Genomic DNA, 23,104 nt, shown 5'->3' with positions numbered 1-23,104 from the left:
ATTTATCAACAGTTACAAACAATAGTTCAATTTATTTATCAATACGATTTATCAACAGTAACAAACATTAGTTCAACATATTTATCAATACGATTTATCAACAGTAACAAACATTAGTTCAACATTAGTTCAACATATTTATCAATACGATTTATCAACAGTAACAAACATTAGTTCAACATATTTATCAATACGATTTATCAACAGTAACAAACATTAGTTCAACATATTTATCAATACGATTTATCAACAGTTACAAACAATAGTTCAATTTATTTATCAATATTATTTATCAACAGTTACAAACATTACCAAATCAATACGATTTATCAACAGTAACAAACATTAATATCAATACGATTTATCAACAGTAACAAACATTAGTTCAACATATTTATCAATACGATTTATCAACAGTAACAAACATTAGCAATCAATACGATTTATTATTGATATATCAATAGCACCAAAAAACTAAGTTCGATTTATTTATCAATACGATTTATCAACTGGTACAAACCAAAGTTTATTCATCAATACAGTTTGTCAATAAGTACAATCCATTGTTCAGTCTATTTATCAATATGATCTATCAACAGTTACAAACATCAGATTCAACCTATTTATCAATACGACTTATCAACATATATTATTGTATATCAACCAAAGTTCAATGTATTTATCAGTATGATATATCAACAGGTACAAACGAAAGTTTATTCATCAATACAGTTAATTTATTGTTCAGTCTATTTATCAATATGATCTATCAACAGTTACAAACATCAGTTCAACCTATTTATCAATACGACTTATCAACAGGTACAAACGAAAGTTCAATGTATTTATCAGTATGATATATCAACAGGTACAAACGAAAGTTCAATGTATTTATCAGTATGATATATCAACAGGTACAAACGAAAGTTCAATGTATTTATCAGTATGATATATCAACAGGTACAAACGCAAAAGCAATCTATTGATCAATATGATTTATCAATAATTGCCATCTAAAGTTTGATTTATTTATCAATACGATTTATCAACAGTTACAAACGATAGTTCGATTTACTTATCAATACAATTTATCAACTGGGACAAACCACCAAAACAAACGGTAATCTACTTTTTGACATGGTTTATCAACAGCTAAAAATAAAAGTTCAATTTATTTATCAATGCGACTTATCAACAGTTATAAACGAAAGTTCAACCTATTTATCAATATAATTGATCAACAGCTACAAACCAAAGTTCAATTTATTTGTCAATGTAATTTGTCAACAAACTTGTACTTGTGATTAGTTCGGATTTCATTATCTAATTCGAGTTAATTAATTTTCAAATTTAGAAAAGACACGAGGCTTTGTCAAGTGTCTTTTCTTAATTTGTAAATTAACTAACTCGAGTTAGATAACGGTGATAATCAACTGCCACGAGTTGTAGAACTTCTTTCTACCATAACCTTTTAACGTAAAAATAGATAAATTGTGTACAACATTGTTTCGCCCCCATTGCCACTGGGGGAGGGGGTGTCATGACAATGGTTAACAGCTTCAAACGTCTTGGCGAGGAGATAATCAGTTCTACCAAGAACAACCCGCCATCGCCAGGAACATCCCAATAGAACAGTAACGGGCTGTTTCTTTTAGTGTTGGACAGTAACTTTGTATATACAGCGTAGGATTGCTGTTGTTAAGTACTGGTTGAAAGTTTTAAAGACTGATAACTTTTAGACCTTTATAACATGAAACCAAATTGTAAAGACAATTGGGTCTATCATCTAAGACATGAGCTGTGTACTTTGGGTTTTAGAGATGTGTGGGTATCACAAAGCGTACTGAATGAGAATCATTTCTGTTATCATTTGAGCAACGTATTAAATATATTTTTATTCATAAAATGAGAAACACATTCGAGACATCTTCAAAATGTATGTTGTATAAAAACATTGTCGATCGTTTTGATCAATAGTGGTATCTTACAAAACCGTTATTTAGAAAAAATAGATGTATTCTTGCGAAAATATAGATTGCAATCATATATCTCATTATAGAAACAGGCAGATACAATGCGATGCCTCGTGTTAAGAGATTATGTACTTGGAGATGTCGAAGACGCTTCATTCTTGTATGTCCGGTATTTTCAGAATTAAGGATATTTTATATTACGTCATATTATCGTATTCGTCCGTCTGTGTTGAAATTGGTCGAGCTGTTACCTTACGAAAGTTTTTAAAATGTTAGAAATTTAAGTAAGTACTTGATTCAAACAACAGTCCTTAGAAATCGTTTATTATGTATATACGCTGTATATCTTGCTTTAACGTCTTGTTACTCAATGATGTGACTAAGGTAGAAGTTGTATTACTGTGGATTTAAGTAAGTAATATACTGTAAATGTTTGGCCTTCTGCTGGAGGTAGTATGATTCAAGTCTCGTTATTTCCCAATAACTTGACCAGTTTAAATTATGCCTCAAAGAGTTCTCTCAGTTGACTTAAAATCAATTTTTCCCAGACGTTTGCATGAATTTATGAGAATCGAATCTAATTCATATGTTCTCCGTCATTGTACAAGACATCTGTATTGATCAATACGTATACTATTGTATGCCTATATGCAGAGTGCATTTGGTAATAAAATGGAATTGACCTGACGGTGCCAGACTGTAATTAGTGTTACAGGTAATTGCGGTGCAACTGAATTTTTAAAACGAAGCAGAGAAAGAAAAACGCTAAGCTACCTGACAAGGCGAGGCGACATAGTGCTGTCATCTTAACGTCGCTAAGCTACCTGACAAGGCGAGGCGACATAGTGCTGTCATCTTAACGTCGCTAAGCTACCTGACAAGGCGAGGCGACATAGTGCTGTCATCTTAACGTCACTAAGCTACCTGACAAGGCGAGGCGACATAGTGCTGTCATCTTAACGTCACTAAGCTACCTGACAAAGACGAGGCGACATAGTGCTGTCATCTTAACGTCACTAAGCTACCTGACAAGGCGAGGCGACATAGTGCAGTCATCATAACGTCACTAAGCTACCTGACAAAGACGAGGCGACATAGTGCAGTCATCATAACGTAATTAAGCTACCTGACAAGGCGAGGCGACATAGTGCTGTCATCTTAACGTCACTAAGCAACCTGGCAAGGCGAGGCGACATAGTGCAGTCATCATAACGTCACTAAGCTACCTGACAAAGACGAGGCGACATAGTGCAGTCATCATAACGTCACTAAGCTACCTGACAAAGACGAGGCGACATAGTGCTGTCATCTTAACGTCACTAAGCTACCTGACAAAGACGAGGGGGCATAGTGCTGTCATCTTAACGTCACTAAGCTACCTGACAAAGACGAGGCGACATAGTGCTGTCATCTTAACGTCACTAAGCTACCTGACAAGGCGAGGCGACATAGTGCTGTCATCTTAACGTCACTAAGCTACCTGACAAAGGCGAGGCGACATAGTGCTGTCATCTTAACGTCACTAAGCTACCTGACAAAGACGAGGCGACATAGTGCTGTCATCTTAACGTCACTAAGCTACCTGACAAGGCGAGGCGACATAGTGCTGTCATCATAACGTCATTAAGCTACCTGACAAAGACGAGGCGACATAGTGCTGTCATCTTAACGTCACTAAGCTACCTGACAAAGACGAGGCGACATAGTGCTGTCATCTTAACGTCACTAAGCTACCTGACAAAGACGAGGCGACATAGTGCTGTCATCTTAACGTCACTAAGCTACCTGACAAAGACGAGGCGACATAGTGCAGTCATCATAACGTCATTAAGCTACCTGACAAAGACGAGGCGACATAGTGCTGTCATCTTAACGTCACTAAGCTACCTGACCAAGACGAGGCGACATAGTGCAGTCATCTTAACGTCACTAAGCTACCTGACAAAGACGAGGCGACATAGTGCAGTCATCATAACGTCACTAAGCTACCTGACAAAGACGAGGCGACATAGTGCAGTCATCATAACGTCACTAAGCTACCTGACAAAGACGAGGCGACATAGTGCTGTCATCTTAACGTCACTAAGCTACCTGACAAAGACGAGGCGACATAGTGCTGTCATCTTAACGTCACTAAGCTACCTGACAAAGACGAGGCGACAGAGTGCTGTCATCATAACGTCACTAAGCTACCTGACAAAGACGAGGCGACATAGTGCAGTCATCATAACGTCATTAAGCTACCTGACAAAGACGAGGCGACATAGTGCAGTCATCATAACGTCATTAAGCTACCTGACAAAGACGAGGCGACATAGTGCTGTCATCATAACGTCACTAAGCTACCTGACAAAGACGAGGCGACATAGTGCAGTCATCATAACGTCATTAAGCTACCTGACCAAGACGAGGCGACATAGTGCTGTCATCTTAACGTCACTAAGCTACGTGACTAAGACGAAGCGGCATAGTACAGTCATCTTAACTAAGCTACTTTAAAATTTACTTTAAGGTTCCCAACTGATTTAAACTGACGTCCCTGACTATGTATGCAGTCGAATTTTATGTAAATTACTATTTTAAAGGAGGTTCCTTATGCCTGACTGGTGTTTGATTCAGTTTGAGTCTGTACTTACATAATATCTGAAAACATTTTAGACAAGATCGCATTTCCGCTGACGCCTTGATCTTATAGTTAAATACTGCCGGTGTAAAAGGAAGTTAATTAGTTGGGCGTAACAGTGAGATACGTATTTACCAGAAGAAACCAAACTTGACACATTCAATCGGAATAGCGAGACAATTGTAAGGTACGTGATATATTAGATCTAAGATAATAATTATAAAATTACTTTTGTATCTTAATGTAGATTTTATTTTTAGCAAGGAAATATCGAATGCACGTGCGACTTGTGTCAGATATGTGTTAAGAGAGTGCGAATGAGAATTATTTCAATGTGCCCGTCGAAAGATGGCACGTGTAATATAAGCGGACTGGCGGACATACGCGGTGTCCGCTCGATAACTTGAGTTTTTTTCAACTGATCATCATCTAACATCAAAGCGAATATAATTAACATGGCAGCTCAGAGTAGTTCGATCAATGTATTAAGATTAATTCATAGAGTTATGGTCCCTTATTCAATTACCGAAGCAAATCTCACAAGAAGGCTCATTATCATGGTAGTTCGGACAAGCAAATCTCTTAGGAAGGTTCATTATCATGGTAGTTCGGACAAGCAAATATCATAGGCGGGTTCATTATCATGGTAGTTCGGACAAGCAAATCTCACAAGAAGGTTCATTATCATGGTAGTTCGGACAAGCAAATCTCTTAGGAAGGTTCATTATCATGGTAGTTCGGACAAGCAAATATCATAGGCGGGTTCATTATCATGGTAGTTCGGACAAGCAAATCTCACAAGAAGGTTCATTATCATGGTAGTTCGGACAAGCAAATCTCTTCGGAAGGTTCATTATCATGATAGTTCGGACAAGCAAATCTCTTCGGAAGGTTCATTATCATGATAGTTCGGACAAGCAAATGGAAGCAACATATCCATTCCACACTGTCATTTGTTGTGGTAGAAATAAATATCTTATTTCATAATCAAATATCTCTAACCATCGATTTCGTTTAAATATCGTTCAGCAGAAGGGAGACAGAGGTGTTGCAGTTATGCTGTCACAGTTGTAGAGCCAAGGATTTTCTCTCATAAAGCCTTTCTTCCTGACACGTTTAACCGATAAAGTGTAGATATGAGTTACCTAAGAGCTGAAAACTGAATTAAAACATTTTCGGCCCACCATATTCAAATGTCCTTTCATTCAGTTGTTTTGAACGGTTAATCCTGAATTGTTTCGATACTCTTTGAGAAACATACAAAATGACATGATCACTGCTATTTAAGTTGCTGGGCAGAAGGTATGTTCATTGACATTGTGTCCATTTCCTTTTTAAATGATCGATTATTTATTTTCCTACACCTCTGATTTTGGCAGAGTATCCCGGATACTGTACCATTAATTGTAAGAAGTATATAGCACATGTAAAAAATTGACTTCAGAATGTCTCTTTTTAATACCGAGTATTTACATTACCTTTAGGTATATACAAGTCGTATTTATTCTGACGCATTTTCTGAATCTTTGTCTAAACAGCTTTATTGTGAAATCCGTTTAGTTTACTTCTTTATTGTCAATAGAGATCAACAATCTGCCATTAAAGAAATAATTTCTGAGAAAAAAGCTAAGTAACATATTTACGTAATTAAAGTTACTCTTAGACAGGGCAAATACTCTGCGAGTCTAGTTTGGAATTATCTGTAGAGAATATTTGACGAAATGTTAAGCTGACAAATCGTCAAAAGAGAGGGGGAAGGATCTTGATTTAAACAAATAAAGAATGATGTAGGAGGCCATATATTTATGATGAAAGTTTATTTCAACACAAAGATTTCAGTAGTGTTCTCATAAGATAAGATTTGTCATTGATCGCAATCTATAGTCCGGTGTACACGACGGCACTGGGGATAAAGACAAACTGGCACAAACCGTGAGAATACGTTATATAACTGTAAGTATTGAAAAATATCATGAAATTATGTTTTGGTAAATAGCTGAAACACTAATGAATTTTGTCAGAGTTATCTGCTATTGTAAGAACGTATTGATTTTTACGTCATTGGTTTACGTGGGAATATTACGACGTTTTCTTATGACGTTACTCTAATAAACAAATGACGTAACAAGCAATGCCTTCGCGCAAGAGCACATAACTTTGTTTTACGAAAAAGCTGAATTAAGTGAACTACTATTTCACAGATATAGATTTTTCTTGATTTATTTTCAATGTCATGTATACAGTTTTGAATTTCTTATGCCTATCAATGTTACCAAATGATGTTATGACGGTAACAAACTCTATACTGCACCGATTTTGATGCATAGTTAAATGTACAACTTGACAGGCGATGTGTTGGAATATTGATGACAGATATTTGCCTTGAAATCAACAGTTTTCTGATCAGTTTACTTACTTTAATCCGCGACACTATTTGCTTTTTTAATATATTGAATAACAAAACTAATTCGATCACATATTCGCCTTTGTTTCACATTGCAGGTATTATAGACTATAGTTACTGTTGTGTGGTCCGAGATATTAGCGCACCTCAGACAGGGATTTCCCACGTAATATTCTTGATTTTTCTATCTCGCCCATCTGTCTAGTACCCTTGCGTGCGTTTTCGCAGATTTTTTTACGCATCGGTGTGTTCATCAGTGTACAGGAATGAATATATATAGAAATCTGTTCAAAATTTACTGACTGCTTGATATTTTCTGTTTTGTGTATTTTTTTGCTGTTGATAAGATTCCTGATGTTGTAGGTGAAATAAGATCTTCGCTATAAAATATGTTGCATTTTGTGTAAATGCGACCTACATTGTTTACGCTACACTATTGTTTATTTATGAAGAATGTGTGTGGGTGTTTTGAGGCTCCTACGGGAAACGCTAAATTTTGATGAAACATTGAATTATTTTCAGAGGAGGAGGTGCAAGAAAAAAATAAGTTACCAGTAACTGAGCGAGATCGGGTTATCTCATTCGAGGACTAAGATCCTGTAACAAAATCCCAACCGAATGTTACAGGATCTTAGCCCGAGACTGAGAAACCACGGTGTCGCTCAGTTACAGGTAACCTATTCTATTATTTTGGCCATGTTGCTTTTCCAGAAACAACATATCTAGAACACGATAAATAAAGAAAGAGCGCCTTATGAGGCACAACTATTCCGCATTCCACTTTCATCCCATATAATTGATCAAAGTTATCATTTTCCTCATTTGAATCGTGTTGTTCATTCTGTTATACAGCGACATTTCTGAATATAATGAACACGGTAAACTGGCGCATAATGATAGAAACTGCCACGATTAGGGTAATTGGAAACATTCTGATGAATCATCATCTATATACATTCGTATATACATCTAAGTAACACGTTATATTTTTGATATGCAGTTGATTAATGATTTTGTGGTCTAGGATTGGGCCTCTATTTTCCCATTAAAGGTCGCTTATAGTTCTGGTTGATATGTCTTCTTAAAATACTTTGAAGTGATAGCATTACTACATACACAGTTATATAAGTCATTATAAACACGATAAAAATATTTTAAAAGTACATGGTACTGAAATTATTTTAGAAGTACACGATTCTTAAAACATGTTTACAGCAGATAATTCTAAAAAAATATTTCAAAAAAGTATATGATTGTCAAAGTATTTCAAAAGTACGTGATTGCCAAAATATTTTAAAAGTACATCATTGCCAAATATTTCAAAAGTACATGATCGCCAAAATATTTCAAAAGTACATAATTGTCAAAATATTTCAAAAGCACATGATTGTCAAAATATATTTCAAAATTATATGATTGTCAAAATATTTCAAAAAGCACACGGTTGTCAAAATATTTTAAAAGTACATGAGAGTTCATATGTACAATTGCTTAGCGCAAATTAAGTTGATGACAATAATATCATAAATTCGTAAATACATGTATACATACGATGATACTAGCGAATTTGTTATCGGAAAGTACAAGTATCAATTGACAAGGTTAAGTATACTTGGACTTTTATAGCATGACATAATAGACGTGTTATCTGTAGTACAATCTGACATTTTATCGATGAAAATTAAACAGCGTTAAACAAACATTTCGTACTCAGATCATTATATTTAATTTTGTATTAAACTATTTGGCGCGCTGGTATTTATTTGCCTTTGACATCTATGCAGAACGCTTAGTCAGATGAATCACATGTAACAAGCTCTATATCTAATCTGTCTATCGTCATTGTGCCCCAATGGATGATGGGTAGTATTACTAAATAATTACTAATAAAATCATATTTCTGAAGTATTTCTTATACTATATGTATATAGTATATCTCTGCATACCATTTGTAAAGGTGTTGAGATATCAATAAAATCGAAATACAATATCCAAATATTATGTTCACATATACCTGAGATCGGCGAGAACTTTTAATAGAGACCAATGTAGCGCGAAGACATTTGTGTTTTATGACCCCCGTTACATAATTACCACCAAGTATTACCGACACAGATACACGACTAAGTCTTACACCTATCAAATGTACTGCGAGATTTATTATACAATTACTTCAAATTATGCGGCCAGCCCAGGTAAGGGTAGGTCTACAAACAAAAATGCAGACGTCATTTTTGGCCTTTGCATACTCTTTTCTGCTGATATGTAGGTAAAAACTTCCGCATTAATGTTTTCTTTAAAATTGTCAACACGCGAGTTATTCACGGTTATTTACCGGGACATAGCATTTTAGGTGAAAAGAGAATTGTTATAAAACAGGTAAACACGGAAAGATATGTCTTCCATCATATACAGCACGGGTCTCGCGTTCCATTCCGAAATAGGCCAAATTAGAATAATAAGCGGATTGTTCTTTAAGTAAATAATGTTAAACGAGATTTTCTACTTTAATGTTTCGATGAATGTTATATGTGAATCTTTATAAACATGAAGTGAATTTCAAAATGGAATATTTTATTTTTCGGTTATTTGTTTGAATACCAGAATTGGAAAACCAGAGGGGTAGCTTCCTGAAATTTATATCATGAAGATACAAGACAGTGAAAAATATCGAAGGAGAAATATCAGACCTGTAGGAAATATTGTACATAAACTTATAACAGTACGTACGGGTTCATAGAAATGTATTAAATTGATCAGTCGATTCAATTGAGATTAAAATATAAAGGCATACATACAAATATTACGTTGTTGACTAAAATGTTAAACCCGTTCTCTAAAATATAATTGCATTAAGTTATATCTGTCGCGTTTTCCTCAAGCTGGATACAAAAAAGGAGTAGACAGCAAACTTGCAATGAAATAGAAAGTTTAATAATACACTGTAATTGTTGTCCTCGTGATTTAAATGTTAATAGATAGGAACAGCTGTATATTTGTCTCTTAACTACCTTGATCTCCGATATTATGCCAGTTCACTTGACCATACGAAGACTACTCACATCATATATTTAGTTTAAACAATTTCTAACTCAATATTTTAACATTATGAATCTGATACAGTTTAATACCACAGGTTATATGGTAAAACCGTAGAGTAAAACAGGTTAATCGTTATCATTGGACTGTTAGGCCTTTGAAGAGTTTTGTTCAGGACGTACAATATCACGAACATTTTTAAACTGAAAGATAGAATGAAAGAATGCTTAAAAATTATTCATAGGTCGCCATCGAAAAAAGAACGATCTTCGCATGATATGGTCTAGTCGCTAACCTCATTACTTTCCATAGCAGAGTGAGCAATCTTCCCACGTCGCCAAGTAACCTCAACTTTACTGTACATTTCATTGACACCATAAGTACGCCTACAACACTGTATACATTCATAATACAATTTCTTAAATAACTTAAATATACCCATTACATTGTAAACATTCACAGTACAAATTTCTTAAATAACTCAAATATGCCCAATACATTGTATAAATTCACAGTATATATTTCTCAAAAACCTTGCATATACCCAATGCACTTGATCAATCAAGAGTTTTCAGTTGTTGATCTTTAGATTTTAATTGCTACAGTAGCAAATGTATTTTTTTCTAATTCTGTATCTTATCGCATTTTTATTTGTTTAACCAAATCTTGGAGTGTCTTTATCATACGCCCCTTATCAAGTCAAATTATTTCAACGTGTATTGACCATAGTAATGTGCGGAAGCATATAGGACATAAAGTCAGACGATGAGAAACTATCCAATGAAGAAGATGGAAATAGTTCACACCTGTCCAGTAAACCACAGGGGTTCTCAGATAGGGGTTTACTGGCGCGTCCTTCTAAATAACTGACCAGATGCACTCAGATAATAAATTATTATGATTTTATTCAATAGATACTGTTGACCTGAATTCAACTTTAATTTCTATAACAATCACGGAAGGTGTTTATTTTTTATTTGTGATTTCGAACATATTGATGCTATCATGAATTCACGGTAAACATTTCCAGACACCTTACTGGAACACCAGTACACTGTAAACATTCACAGTAAACATTTTCAGACACCTTACTTAACCCCAATACACTTAATACATTACAAGTAAAGCGAGATTTTACATTATTGCTAGATAACAGTTCAACCATAGTAAACTTTTTTAAAGACAACTGATGTATTTATTCTATCTTTGACGCAGATTCGACACAAAGCCCAAGACCTCACAGCCTAAATTCGAAGTGCATAATAAGTAAGTATCAAATAATGATAACATTGTCTTTTCATTCAAGATAAACTGTATTAACTTACGGATGAGAAAGTAATAAACCTTTCGACCTTTTGTAGCTAAATCTTCATGTGCTACTGTAAATTTACCCTTATAATTATGTATCATTTCGATCAAATTTTCATTTTGATATTTTTGATAACTTTGGGAATTAGAATCAATCTGATCTTTTTGGATTTTCCTTAGTCGCTTCCCAGGCATCAAAATGTAGGTCCTTACCACCACTTACGAGTCCTAGAAGGACGAAACAGCTGTATGATGTAGCATCCCTAACGAGTCATAGAAGGACGAAACATCTGTATGATGTAGCATCACTAACGAGTCCTAGAAGGACGAAACAGCTGTATGATGTAGTATCACTGACGAGTCCTAGAAGGACGAGGCAGCTCTATGATGTAGCATCACTAACGAGTCCTAGATGGACGAAACAGCTGTATGATGCAGTTTGCGTTATTGTTTGACTTAACTGTGTCTCACTCTAAAGTATGAAAAGGTGTTATCCACTTGCGTGTCTTTCATACAATATTTGAAAGCTGGTGGACTTCAAGTCACCGACGATTGTCCTTACCTGCTTACCACACTGCTGCACCTTTTGAATTTTATTTTGATCACTTTGGATTTTCCTTTGCCGCCTCTTAGGCTTCAAGATGTAAGCTCTTAGCATCACTTGCGAGTCTTAGAATATCGAAACAGCAGTATGATGCAGTTTAATTCATTGTTTGGCGCTACAGTGTCTCACTCATTATTATGAAAATGTGATGAACACTTGCGTGGCTTTTGAACAATCATGAAACATTATTGGTGATAGTGATTCTCCTTTGAATAAGACGACCTGAAGTGAAGCCATGAATAAGCCAATCCAAAATGTGGTAAAATTGAACGCTCGATACATAAAATTGGTTCCAGCCATGAAAAGCTACGCTAGAAACTTAAAGATGAGTGCTTGAACGGCGAGATAGAGGTATACACGATCAATGTGTGGTATAAGCTGCAAACTCAAAGAATAAGCGCTCATTTCTTTGAGTAAACTAGAAACTGTAACTTTGCACTCCAAACTCTCTGAGTAAACGGCTCGTTAGAAAACTTAAGTGATCAGTTTAAGAAATGTAGACTTAACCGTCCAGTATGAACATTTAATTCATATTAGTTGTTTTTAACTGAAATGACTCACTAATGATAATGTAAAAAAAAAGGAGCTTCGTCGAAAGCATATTTGATATTGTATATTTTCAGTAATGAGAGAAAATATGTGTATCTTTTTTCTTTGTGAAAAATTAAAATTTGACAACATATTTTTCAGAAATTATTATTGTGTTAAATATTTATTTCACGACAGGAAAATTCTACCACGATGATGAAGTTTCCGATTAATTTCAAGACTCTTTTCTGCTCTCTCCTGGTCGGATTCTTTTTTAATTCTGTGATTTGGAATGGATGGTTGCTGGATTTATTTTTAACCATGGACCCCAACCATCATTCAACAAAATTGAAATCAGACTTACACTATGGAGTTCCTAAAAACAACGACTACCATACGGGGGCATGTCAAATTCCGCACCTCGATCCTTTTGAACCTACCATTAAAAAATTCATAAAAGTCAAAAAACATCATCAATGTAAAAAATGGAATATTCTTGCATACCAGAAACATTTGCAAATTATAGTCAATAAAACTGCTATCGAGAGGCACTATAAAACATTTTCAAAATGTGTTTATCAACCATACGTGGAAGCGATAGGTTCCGACAAGCCAAGCATGTTTTTGAAAAACAAATTTCTTAATTTTACCGAATTGATCAATGTCACCGACGAATTTTGTGTGATTCGTTGTTACGGTACAAACAACACACTTCTTACAGAGCAACATTTTGCTTTTGTTGTCAGAAACGAAACTTTAGTTAATTCAAGAAATGAAGTTAGATCTACAATCCAAGATACCGGTACGATGGTGAGAAGACCTATGAATATGGTTATGATAGGACTAGATTCGACTTCTCGTATGAACTTTATCCGCCATATGAGTTTCACTCGGAGTTTCCTTACAAAGACCATGGATTCCGTTGAACTTTTAGGGTATAACAAAGCTGGACTGAATACATTTCCGAACATACTTCTTATGCTATTGGGTATTACAAAAGAGGAACTGAACGGGACCAAAGGGTTATTTGATAATTATCCTTTTATCTGGAAGGATTTCATGAAAGCTGGTTATGTTACCTTCATGGGTGAGGATTCCTCAAATATTGCTATCTTCCACTATCTAAAAAAGGCTTTCCATTCCGCCCCTGTAGATTATCATTTGCGACCGTTTGTGATGGGGCTAGAAACTTCTAGGATGAGAAATGGACTCTGCTCAGGAAACTCTTTGATTCTACAGTCGATATTTGACAAATTGGCAGCTTTTATCACAACATACCAACATGTTCCCCATTTTACATTTACATTTATAACCGATCCTGCACACGATAACCCCAACGGAGTAGGTGTGGTTGACCTTCCACTGACCAGGACATTGACTGATTTAAACGCACGTGGTCTACTTGACAATACAGTACTATTGATATTTGGTGACCATGGCAGCAGATACGGACGGATTAGGAATACGTATCAGGGTCGCTTGGAGGAACATTTGCCTGCATTTTATGTTTCTTTACCGCGTTGGTTTCGTAGAGAACATCGTAATTTATACGAAAATCTAAAAGAAAATAGAAACAAACTTACAAGCAATGTAGATGTGTTTGCCACGTTACACGACGTCCTTGAACTTGGCAAAGGTCACATGACTCCAAGAGCTGTTGGGAAATATGGAACCAGCCTCCTTCGGATTATCAGTACAAACCGGACTTGTGACGATCTGAAAATACCCACGAACTTCTGCATATGTAAATCTATTCCCGAGTCGTATTCTACTAACACTAGCATAGTTCATGAAATTTCGCAATGGATTGTAAAAAACATCAACTTGATTCTTAAGGACGTGCATCGTATGTGTTCAAATTTGAAACTGAATATCATTCATAATGCGTGGAGATCATTGTTCAAACCTCATAACACAGGTAACGTTAATACCGAGGGAGAATATGTGATTCAATTCAATGTCGTACCAAGTTTTGCCGAATTCGAAGCAACAGTTCGGTACTATAAAAAACAATTCCTTCTTCTTGGAGACATTTTGCGATTGAATAAATACAGCGGACAATCAGATTGTGTTTTACATCTTAAGAATGCACCGGTTTTAGAAAGATATTGCTATTGTATATAAGATTTTTTGCACAAATGCAATCGGCTTCAGGAAACGAGATTTTGTGGTGGACATTGGCCGACAAAGAAGCCATACATCGAAAGAGAACTACAATTTACAATTATTTAAAAGGAGTTATTTATAAAAAACTGGTGACCATTTCGACATTGTTTCAGTTTTTCATTTGAACAAAATAGATTCTTCAAACATATATAGCATCGAAAAGCAGGTGTAGAAATGTCGACTTCTAACAATTGACGATTTGAGTATGTATGTTTACAGAAGACAACTTACATGGAGCTATAGTGAAATTCTTAAATTAAAATACTTCCGAGGCAGCACCAGTTGGATGTTTGCATTTTTCCTTTTCTAAATTAATGGTTCTGTGTTGCATTATTTACCTGTGCCTTGTAAACTCATATGAACTTCAGAACTGAAAGTGAATCGTTTTAACATACAATTCTTAAATGTCATTGTTAACACAAAATTGGAAAATTAGTATTCGATATATCTTCATTGACGTAATGGTAATATGACGTCATCAATACACGTGTAACGTCAGTATTAATTTCAAGTAAGAAGGTGTAGTCGTGCCTTATGTTGTATGTGCTAGAATTCTGAATAAATATGAGCTGCTGGGGAAAAACCCCTTTTAGATATGAAAGACATATTCTGAATATAGATTTCCATCATGTTGCCTAGAATAACTGGATTCAGTGCCGTCAAAACGGTTATCACGAAAGAAAAAAACTACGACCGTCTTTTGAATTGTCACGGGGCTCACAATATCCCCAATTCAGAAAATACACTTGCTAAAACTGGCCTACTGTATCACCTGCGGTAATGATTACAGAGTCTATCTATCAACATCATGAAGTAACCTATTACCGGATAATCGAAATATTTCACAGAAAGTATCACCATCGTACTCTCCACTTCAATTTTTGATGAAAATGATTACCTAGTCGTTATGAGAAATTTCTCCAGTGTCAATTTCGTTCATCTGTTTCACCCGGTAACACGATCGTCGTTTTTTAACATTGTCGCCACCACAATTTTTTGGGTAAATCAGGGATAAGTTAATGAAACATATCCTATAAAAATGCATTACATTACTATTATTTTAGAATAATTATTAGAAACAAACCAAAAATTGTACATTTTAAAATAAACAACTTTCATCCTGCTTAACAAAGATCTTGATCATAAATAAACTTCTGTTGTCAAGAATGTGAAAGGATGTTTACGAAAATAGCGTTCTGAAGAGTACCATGTTATATATAGATATACAGTTGAATGAAATAAGGAAAGCACGTACAGGTTTCTTTATTTAGCATGGCTTTTTATTGTACAAATCTGTTCTTTTTCATCAAAAAAGTGCACGTATATTGAATGAGAGGTAATTTCTACTCAGAATGGATAAGAAGAGAAAAAAAAGGAATTAAAATATACAAAGAAAGTACAAGTTTCACAAGAATGAATTAAGATATACAAAGAATTATTTTAGTACAAGTTTTACAAGAATGTCATGTTTACAGAATGGGTTTATCAGCACTTGATCTTTACATAATTTTTTGTTATACATATAATACGATCTTACCCACGCTGAAAGTTATTAGTTTTTGTCTAGTAAACGAACAAAGAACGTATACATAGTGTATGTAAATTGATTTACTCCATGGCCATTTGTAGAAGACACCTATTAGTCCAGGTTTACTGTTTTCCTGTTTAGCTGTGACTTTACCTAGTTAGTTGATTTTCTTACAGCCGTGTTAGGAATTAAGAGTCAATTAACGACAGTACAGGAAGATTTGAGTGTGTCAGATCAATGTAAACTAGTTTGTGTTGATTGTGTGAGCAATCGTTATAACCTGTCCAATTAGTTAGTAGATGGACATCAAACTGACCAATCATACATCAGAAATCGTTATAATCCCCAACTCTTCACTCAGAGCTAGAACAAGAACACCTACAACGAAATCCTATACAGCTATCCATTTTATGTTACATGTAAGGAACTTTGTAGCGTATGATAATATTTGCTTTGTATTGTCAATTTATTTTGAGTTTACTCACATATATTGTATTTTTTTAATTGTCTCTTTGACTTTAATCGTAATTTTGTATATATATGTTTTTTAACATTGTAAATATTTTATTGTGTATGTAGTTATGTCGCTGTCCTCCATACAAATTGTTGATTCTGAAATATGCAAACATCCTCTTTGTCTTCATAACAATAATTTTATACCTTTGTTTTATAGTGGTTCATCATACATTTCTATGTATCGAGGCAAAAGAGATTATTTTTTTCACTGAGATAAAATTTAACCGATATTTTACAAGTATTATTTAAAACGCACATAATTAGTGTGGTGTTACCTTAATGAATCATATATGGCTAGAGTTATCTCCCTTGTCGCATTTCCACTTCAAATCAGAATACATGTAATGACCGCAGAAAGTTTATAAAGCAAACGAGTCTATTCATAAACCATGTTCTTTTGATTGTTTGTGGTATTCATCATTCAGTGTCTTTTTACTTATTTTCTATTTTTGTTATAATAGAGTGATGTGTATCTACATTACATAGTCTTAGCGTTGATATGTCCATCTGACTAAGCTTTTGTTTCCTTATGCGCTTGATTTACACTTGTATTGAAAATTAAAGTGATTCCTGGAATAAATCTAGAACTATTTTTTTGTATTTGTCATAGTTCATCGATTAGACTTGTATTTTGTTAGAACGTACTAGGGTTAAGGTCAATGTTTACATTGACATCAGGCCAAGAATATTTAGTCTGACCTGAAGTGATCATCACTAACCGGAAGTAACAATTGTAAAGTGAAAGTAGGAGTTTCTGATATGAATAGCAGATTATCTAAACTTATCTCTGTGCCCAGCATCATTCTATCCTTTCTACATTCTTTTCTGTGTCAATTATTTACAAGTATTTTTCATGGCGATGTATAGTTCTTTTTCTGTTTTTGTTTGTTTTTTTTTTTTTTTTTGTTTCTGTAATCATAATGACGACGGCTTGTAAGATGATGTTCTGTTTATTGTGTCTAATTTAAAAGTGAAGTTCATCATTTCATGAATGTACATACTAAATATAATTTGATTACACAAGAATATTGCCCTCAATATGGGGAACAAAATTACTTACAGGTTCAAATAATTCAAAACAATGATTTAGGGCATGACAAAGGGAACCAATAGCACAGTCAAATGACATAGGGAATTAATAGTAGTCACACTATACATGACATAATATAGGAAACCAATAGTAGAGTCACACTGTACATGACATAGGGAATTAATAGTAGAGTCACACTATACATGATATGACATAGGGAACCAATAGTAGAGTCACACTATACATGACATTACGTTGGGGATCTGTAGTAGAGTCACACTATATATAACATGACATAGGAAATCAATAGTATAGTCACACTATATATTTTAGCATATTTTATATGTACAGAAATACAAACATGTCGGAAACCATTGAAATGTTAAAATCAATATATTCTATAGTATTATCTTTACTTGAATTATTATTATCCAACATCACAATTAGTTATTATGAATATTTTTATAAGACCAAGCTTTTGTTTACATGTTCTATTTATAAATTCCATGAACACCTCCGGTGCATAACTTCCGGTTTTAGATACGCTTTTAGATATTGAAACATGAATTTATAAACAATCAGGTCAAATATAACGTATGTAATCAATGCTATGATAATCAATAATCAGGAGATTGTAATGTATCAACAACTTGCACTATGAAACGTCAAAATAGACAGATAGTTTTTAGTCAAATGGGAGTGATCTTCACCGAATAAGCAAGATCATTTTAACTGTATATTTCATACGAAAACTCTAAAAACAACTTTGAGAGTTTAAACAAAAATACAAAAAATTCAATACATCTGTAATTATAATGAAGACAGCTTGTAAAATGATGTTCTGTTTACTGTGTCCAATCCAAAATTGAAGTATTTATGCTAGGAATTACCTTAAACCTAGCTTCTCCAAATGTGAGAATTTCCTCTTAAAATCTGATTGGTCAGTTCCAAGAAACTAATAACTTTTCTTCCGTTATGCTAATGAGAAGGGTCCTGAACCTGCGCAGTCCTGCACCTGGGTTCGGCCGTTGGTTGGACGCTAGTGTTAATCCTTAACCAATTACTCATGTAGTTCCTACTGTACTAACCGCACTCATGGCAGAAAATTCACAGTGTTGTTATAATCCGCTGGAATGGAGAACCAGTTCTGGATACAGGTTCAATACACCGATTACAATACTATATGATATCATAGGAATTCTTATAAACAAAATACAAGAATTGATAAGTTCATGATTAATTTCTAATAAAAAATGTCGATTATAACATTTCATAAAAAATCTTCAAATTCGGAGATAAATTTGGATTTAAAATTTTACAATGAAATATATAACAAATTAACACAAAGGAAATAATACAATATAAAGAAATTAAAAAAATGAATTTAAGTTTCTCAAAGAAAACACTAATTTTCTTTAAGAAATATTCCTGCATAAATTTGAAAAATTTTACAATAATATATAACTAATTAACACAAAGGAAGTAATACCAATATAAAGAAATTAAAAAAATGAATTGAAGTTTCTCAAAGAAAAGCATAAGAAAACACTAATTTTCTTTAAAAAATATTCCTGTCAGTTCTTAGATTTAATTCAGATGTATCATACATTTATCAGTAACTATCGATTCTTTACCAGTTATCAGTACCATGTTTATGTAGGTTGTTCAGTAATATTTCTAAGCAGTGTTTACTTTTCACAAGCTAAGCAGAATAAGACTAAATTATTCCCCTTATTCCAGAAGTGCTAACAAACCTTAAGTATTTCAATAAATGTTTTTTTTTTTTTTTTTTTTTTTTACAGTAAACCAATTTTCTATAATTATAGCTCTTTATTGATTAGATATCGATGGTATCTCTACGTCAGTATCAATTATCATGTGTGTTATTGTGGAAATGTAATGTTGTATTGTATATACAGTTAATAACTTGTAACATGTAAGTTGTAACTCATTCACAGCTTGGATATGAAATAAACAACAAGGAAATCTTAAAACAGATGTCCATTTTATGTTACAGATTAAAACATGAGAGATCAATGAAAATATACATCTGTTATGAAAAATGATCAGAACTGGAAATCTGAAGACATTCGGGAACGAAATTCGTTAGGATTCCCTCCTGTTTTATCATGTGTTATTTTTTTCTGATTATCTTGCAATGGTGTGCTGTTCAACGGACACCCTTGTACAGTATGGTGAAATATGATTCTTATCTTTTTTAGAGCGTTGCCAGCGAAGCTTTTTAAAAACTAGAAGCTTTTTATCTTTTTTTAAAACTTACAAAGAGAGAGTTATTTCGTTGCATATCGAGCGAAGCTTTTTAAAAACTAGAGTTTGTGAATTAAGTCTGGAGAGAGTTATTTCCCTTCTCCATGCATATCGCCTTTAATATTAAATGGTCCAAAAGCCTGTCTGTTTCTGGGCATTGTCCAATCGAATAGAGTCGATTCTCTGGCGACGTGAGGGCGTGCTCCACTCATGGTTTGGAGTCGTCTGGGAATTGACTGGTCTGACATTTAGAGACGACTCCCTGGTCTAATGGTTGATATTGTTGCACTCTGTTTGGACTTCCGATGGTGGAGGGGGTCCTTGTCTTCTATGTCCGGCCCAATCTCCAGACTGTCCATCTGCGATTACTAACTTTTTTTAAAATTTCTGCTTGGTTTAATTATGTTTAGTGCTATGTGTTTTTTTCATTTTTTTATGTTTTTTTCCCTTTTTAAGAGAAGATGAAAAACAAAGGAAAAATTAAAGTATAAAGTGTATAGTAGTTTCTGGTTGTTTATTTAAATCAGTTTCCGGGGGTTAACGGGTTTCGAAAGAGCGGACAATGCTATGCCGTTTCTGTTTTTTTTTTGTATTTTGTTTTTGATGTTTTCTATTTGTTATTTATGTTATTTGAAAACTTTATGATATGGTATTGTTGTTGTTGTGTACTTTGTTGATTCTTGTTGTGTTGGAGTCTTGTTTACTGGTGCACGGTTGTTGTTGTTAGGAGATTGCTTTGTATTTAGTCATACGTCCCTTCGTCCACTGTTGAATAAACTGCTCTGTATATAGATTTATAGAGAGCTGTTTATCCCCATTGCCCTACCTAACCGGGTTGCAGAAGATACAAGCCCGTGTACAAAGCCTGAATCCAGATGATCACCAGTCCATGACCGTTGTATCGTTATGTTCCTGTTTATTTGAAACCTATACTAGACGTTGGGCCTGGTAGCTGTGTAGTTTGTATATGCTGTGTATTTGTTTACACATTCACAGTAAACATTTCCAGACACCTTACTGAACACTAGTGCACTGTAAACATTCACAGTACTCATTTTAGAGATACCTAAGTTAACCCCGATACACTGGATACATAACAAGTACACATGTCCTAGATATCTTACTTAACCCCGATACACCGAACACATTACAAGTACATGTGTCTCAGATACCTTACTTCACCCCGATACACTGAATAAATTAAAAGTATAGCCAGATTTTACAATATTGTTAGATAACAGTTCAACCATAGTTAAAGTGTAAAGTCTGATAATTAATTCTTAATTCTGAACATGTTGGAATTGAGATTATAAAATGAGTTTCATCTTCGATTTCATTTCTGTCACACAGTGTACATAATCTTTTAGATACATGAATGTCTTGTGATTTTTTTAGACTCAACACAGAACGCATGTACATTCAAACTATATTTAGAAAACCAACTCTTATCTAGAAAGCACTTTGTTGAGATATAACTGTATAACAACCTGGTCCATAGATGTTTACATGGTATACACTTTATGTTCAAAATCATTTCTTGATTCTTGCATAAAAAAATCCTGTATCCGTTGATTAAATAATAAAACGTCATCATTACTAAATCTATATCAAATCTGTTTTAAACGAAAATTCAAGTTTGCCAGACTATTCGGCTTCTATATATAAATCTCTAGCAAGTTCTCACAAAGGGTCTTCAAAAAAGTGGGGGGTGGGGGATGGTGGGTGTCATTACAATGGTTAAGCAGCTTCAAACGTCATAGCGTGACTTTGTTCTTTAGCTTAATGCTTCCTCCTTGTTGGTAAAACTGAATTTCAGTCTACAGCTTTCCTATTTGTTGTTGAAAAGTAGTTGTGCTACATAGACGCTATATGTATCACCGGTTAAAAATTGAATGTACTAGAGGGTCTCTAAAAAACACCAGTACACGGTATACATTCACAGTACACATTTCCAGACACATTACTGAACACCATTACACTGTACACATTCACAGTAAACATTTCCAGACACGTTATTGAATATCAGTACAATGTAAACATTCACAGTACATATTTCCAGACACCTTACTGAACACCAGTAGAGTGTACACATTCACAGTTCACATTTCCAGACACCTTACTGAACACCAGTACACTGTACACATTCAAAGTAAATATTTCCATCAACTTTATTGAACATCAGTACAATGTAAATATTGACAATACACATTTCCAGACACCTTACTCAACACCAGTATATTTTACACATTCACAATACACATTTCCAGACACCTTACTTAACACCAGTACAGAGTAACCATTCACAGTACACATTTCCAGACACATTACTGAACACCAGTAGACTGTAAACATTCATAGTAAACATTTCCAGACACCTTAATGAACACCAGTACACGGTATACATTCACAGTACACATTTCCAGACACCTTACTGAACACCAGTACAGAGTAACCATTAACAGTACACATTTACCTAAGGTAACCCCGATACACTGAGTACATTACACGTACACATGTCTCAGCCGCCTGACTCACACCCAATACATTGAATACATTACAAGTGAAAAGTCTGATCAATAATTCTTAATTATGAACATGTTGGACTTGAGATTATAAATGAGTTTCATCTTCTGTGAAACAGTGTACATAATATTTAAGATACATTAATGCCCTGGTATCTTACTGTCACTAAGCTACCTGACAAAGACGAGGCGACATATGGCAGTCATCTTAGCGTCACTAAGCTACCTGACAAAGACGAGGCGACCTTAAGATTGACTTTAAGATGCCCCATTGATTTAAACTGACGTCCCTGTCTATGTACGCAGTCTATTCATATGTAAATTACTATTTTAAATGACGTTTCTTATTCCCGACAGGTGTTGCATTCAGTTTTAGTCTGTATTAGATAATATCTGAAAACATTTAAGCCCAGATCGAATTTCCACTGACGCCTTGATCTGATAGTTAAATACTAAAGGTGTAAGAGGAAATTAATTAGTTGGGCGCAACAGTGAGATATGTAATTACCAGAAGAAACCAAACTTGACACATTCAATCGGAATAGCGAGGTACGTGATATATGAGATCTAAGATAATAATTATAAAAATACTTTC

The 23,104-nt window shown here is 34.3% G+C and overlaps 1 protein-coding gene across 1 annotated transcript; it reads left to right on the top strand.

The window, feature by feature from the left end:
- The first annotated feature begins 12,800 nt into the window (after nt 1-12,800).
- Nucleotides 12,801-14,603, top strand: LOC132558188 (uncharacterized). The gene has a single exon (XM_060222720.1). It carries the CDS (start codon nt 12,801-12,803, stop codon nt 14,601-14,603), a length of 1,803 nt encoding a protein of 600 aa, XP_060078703.1.
- The last annotated feature ends 8,501 nt before the right edge of the window (nt 14,604-23,104 follow it).

Source organism: Ylistrum balloti, unplaced genomic scaffold (assembly GCF_031769215.1).
Source record: "Ylistrum balloti isolate Yb309-2 unplaced genomic scaffold, AGI_CSIRO_Ybal_v1 Utg370768, whole genome shotgun sequence".
Lineage (NCBI taxonomy): Eukaryota > Metazoa > Mollusca > Bivalvia > Pectinida > Pectinidae > Ylistrum > Ylistrum balloti.
Note: the sequence above shows the minus strand (reverse complement) of the source record. Positions and strands in the feature narration are given on the sequence as shown.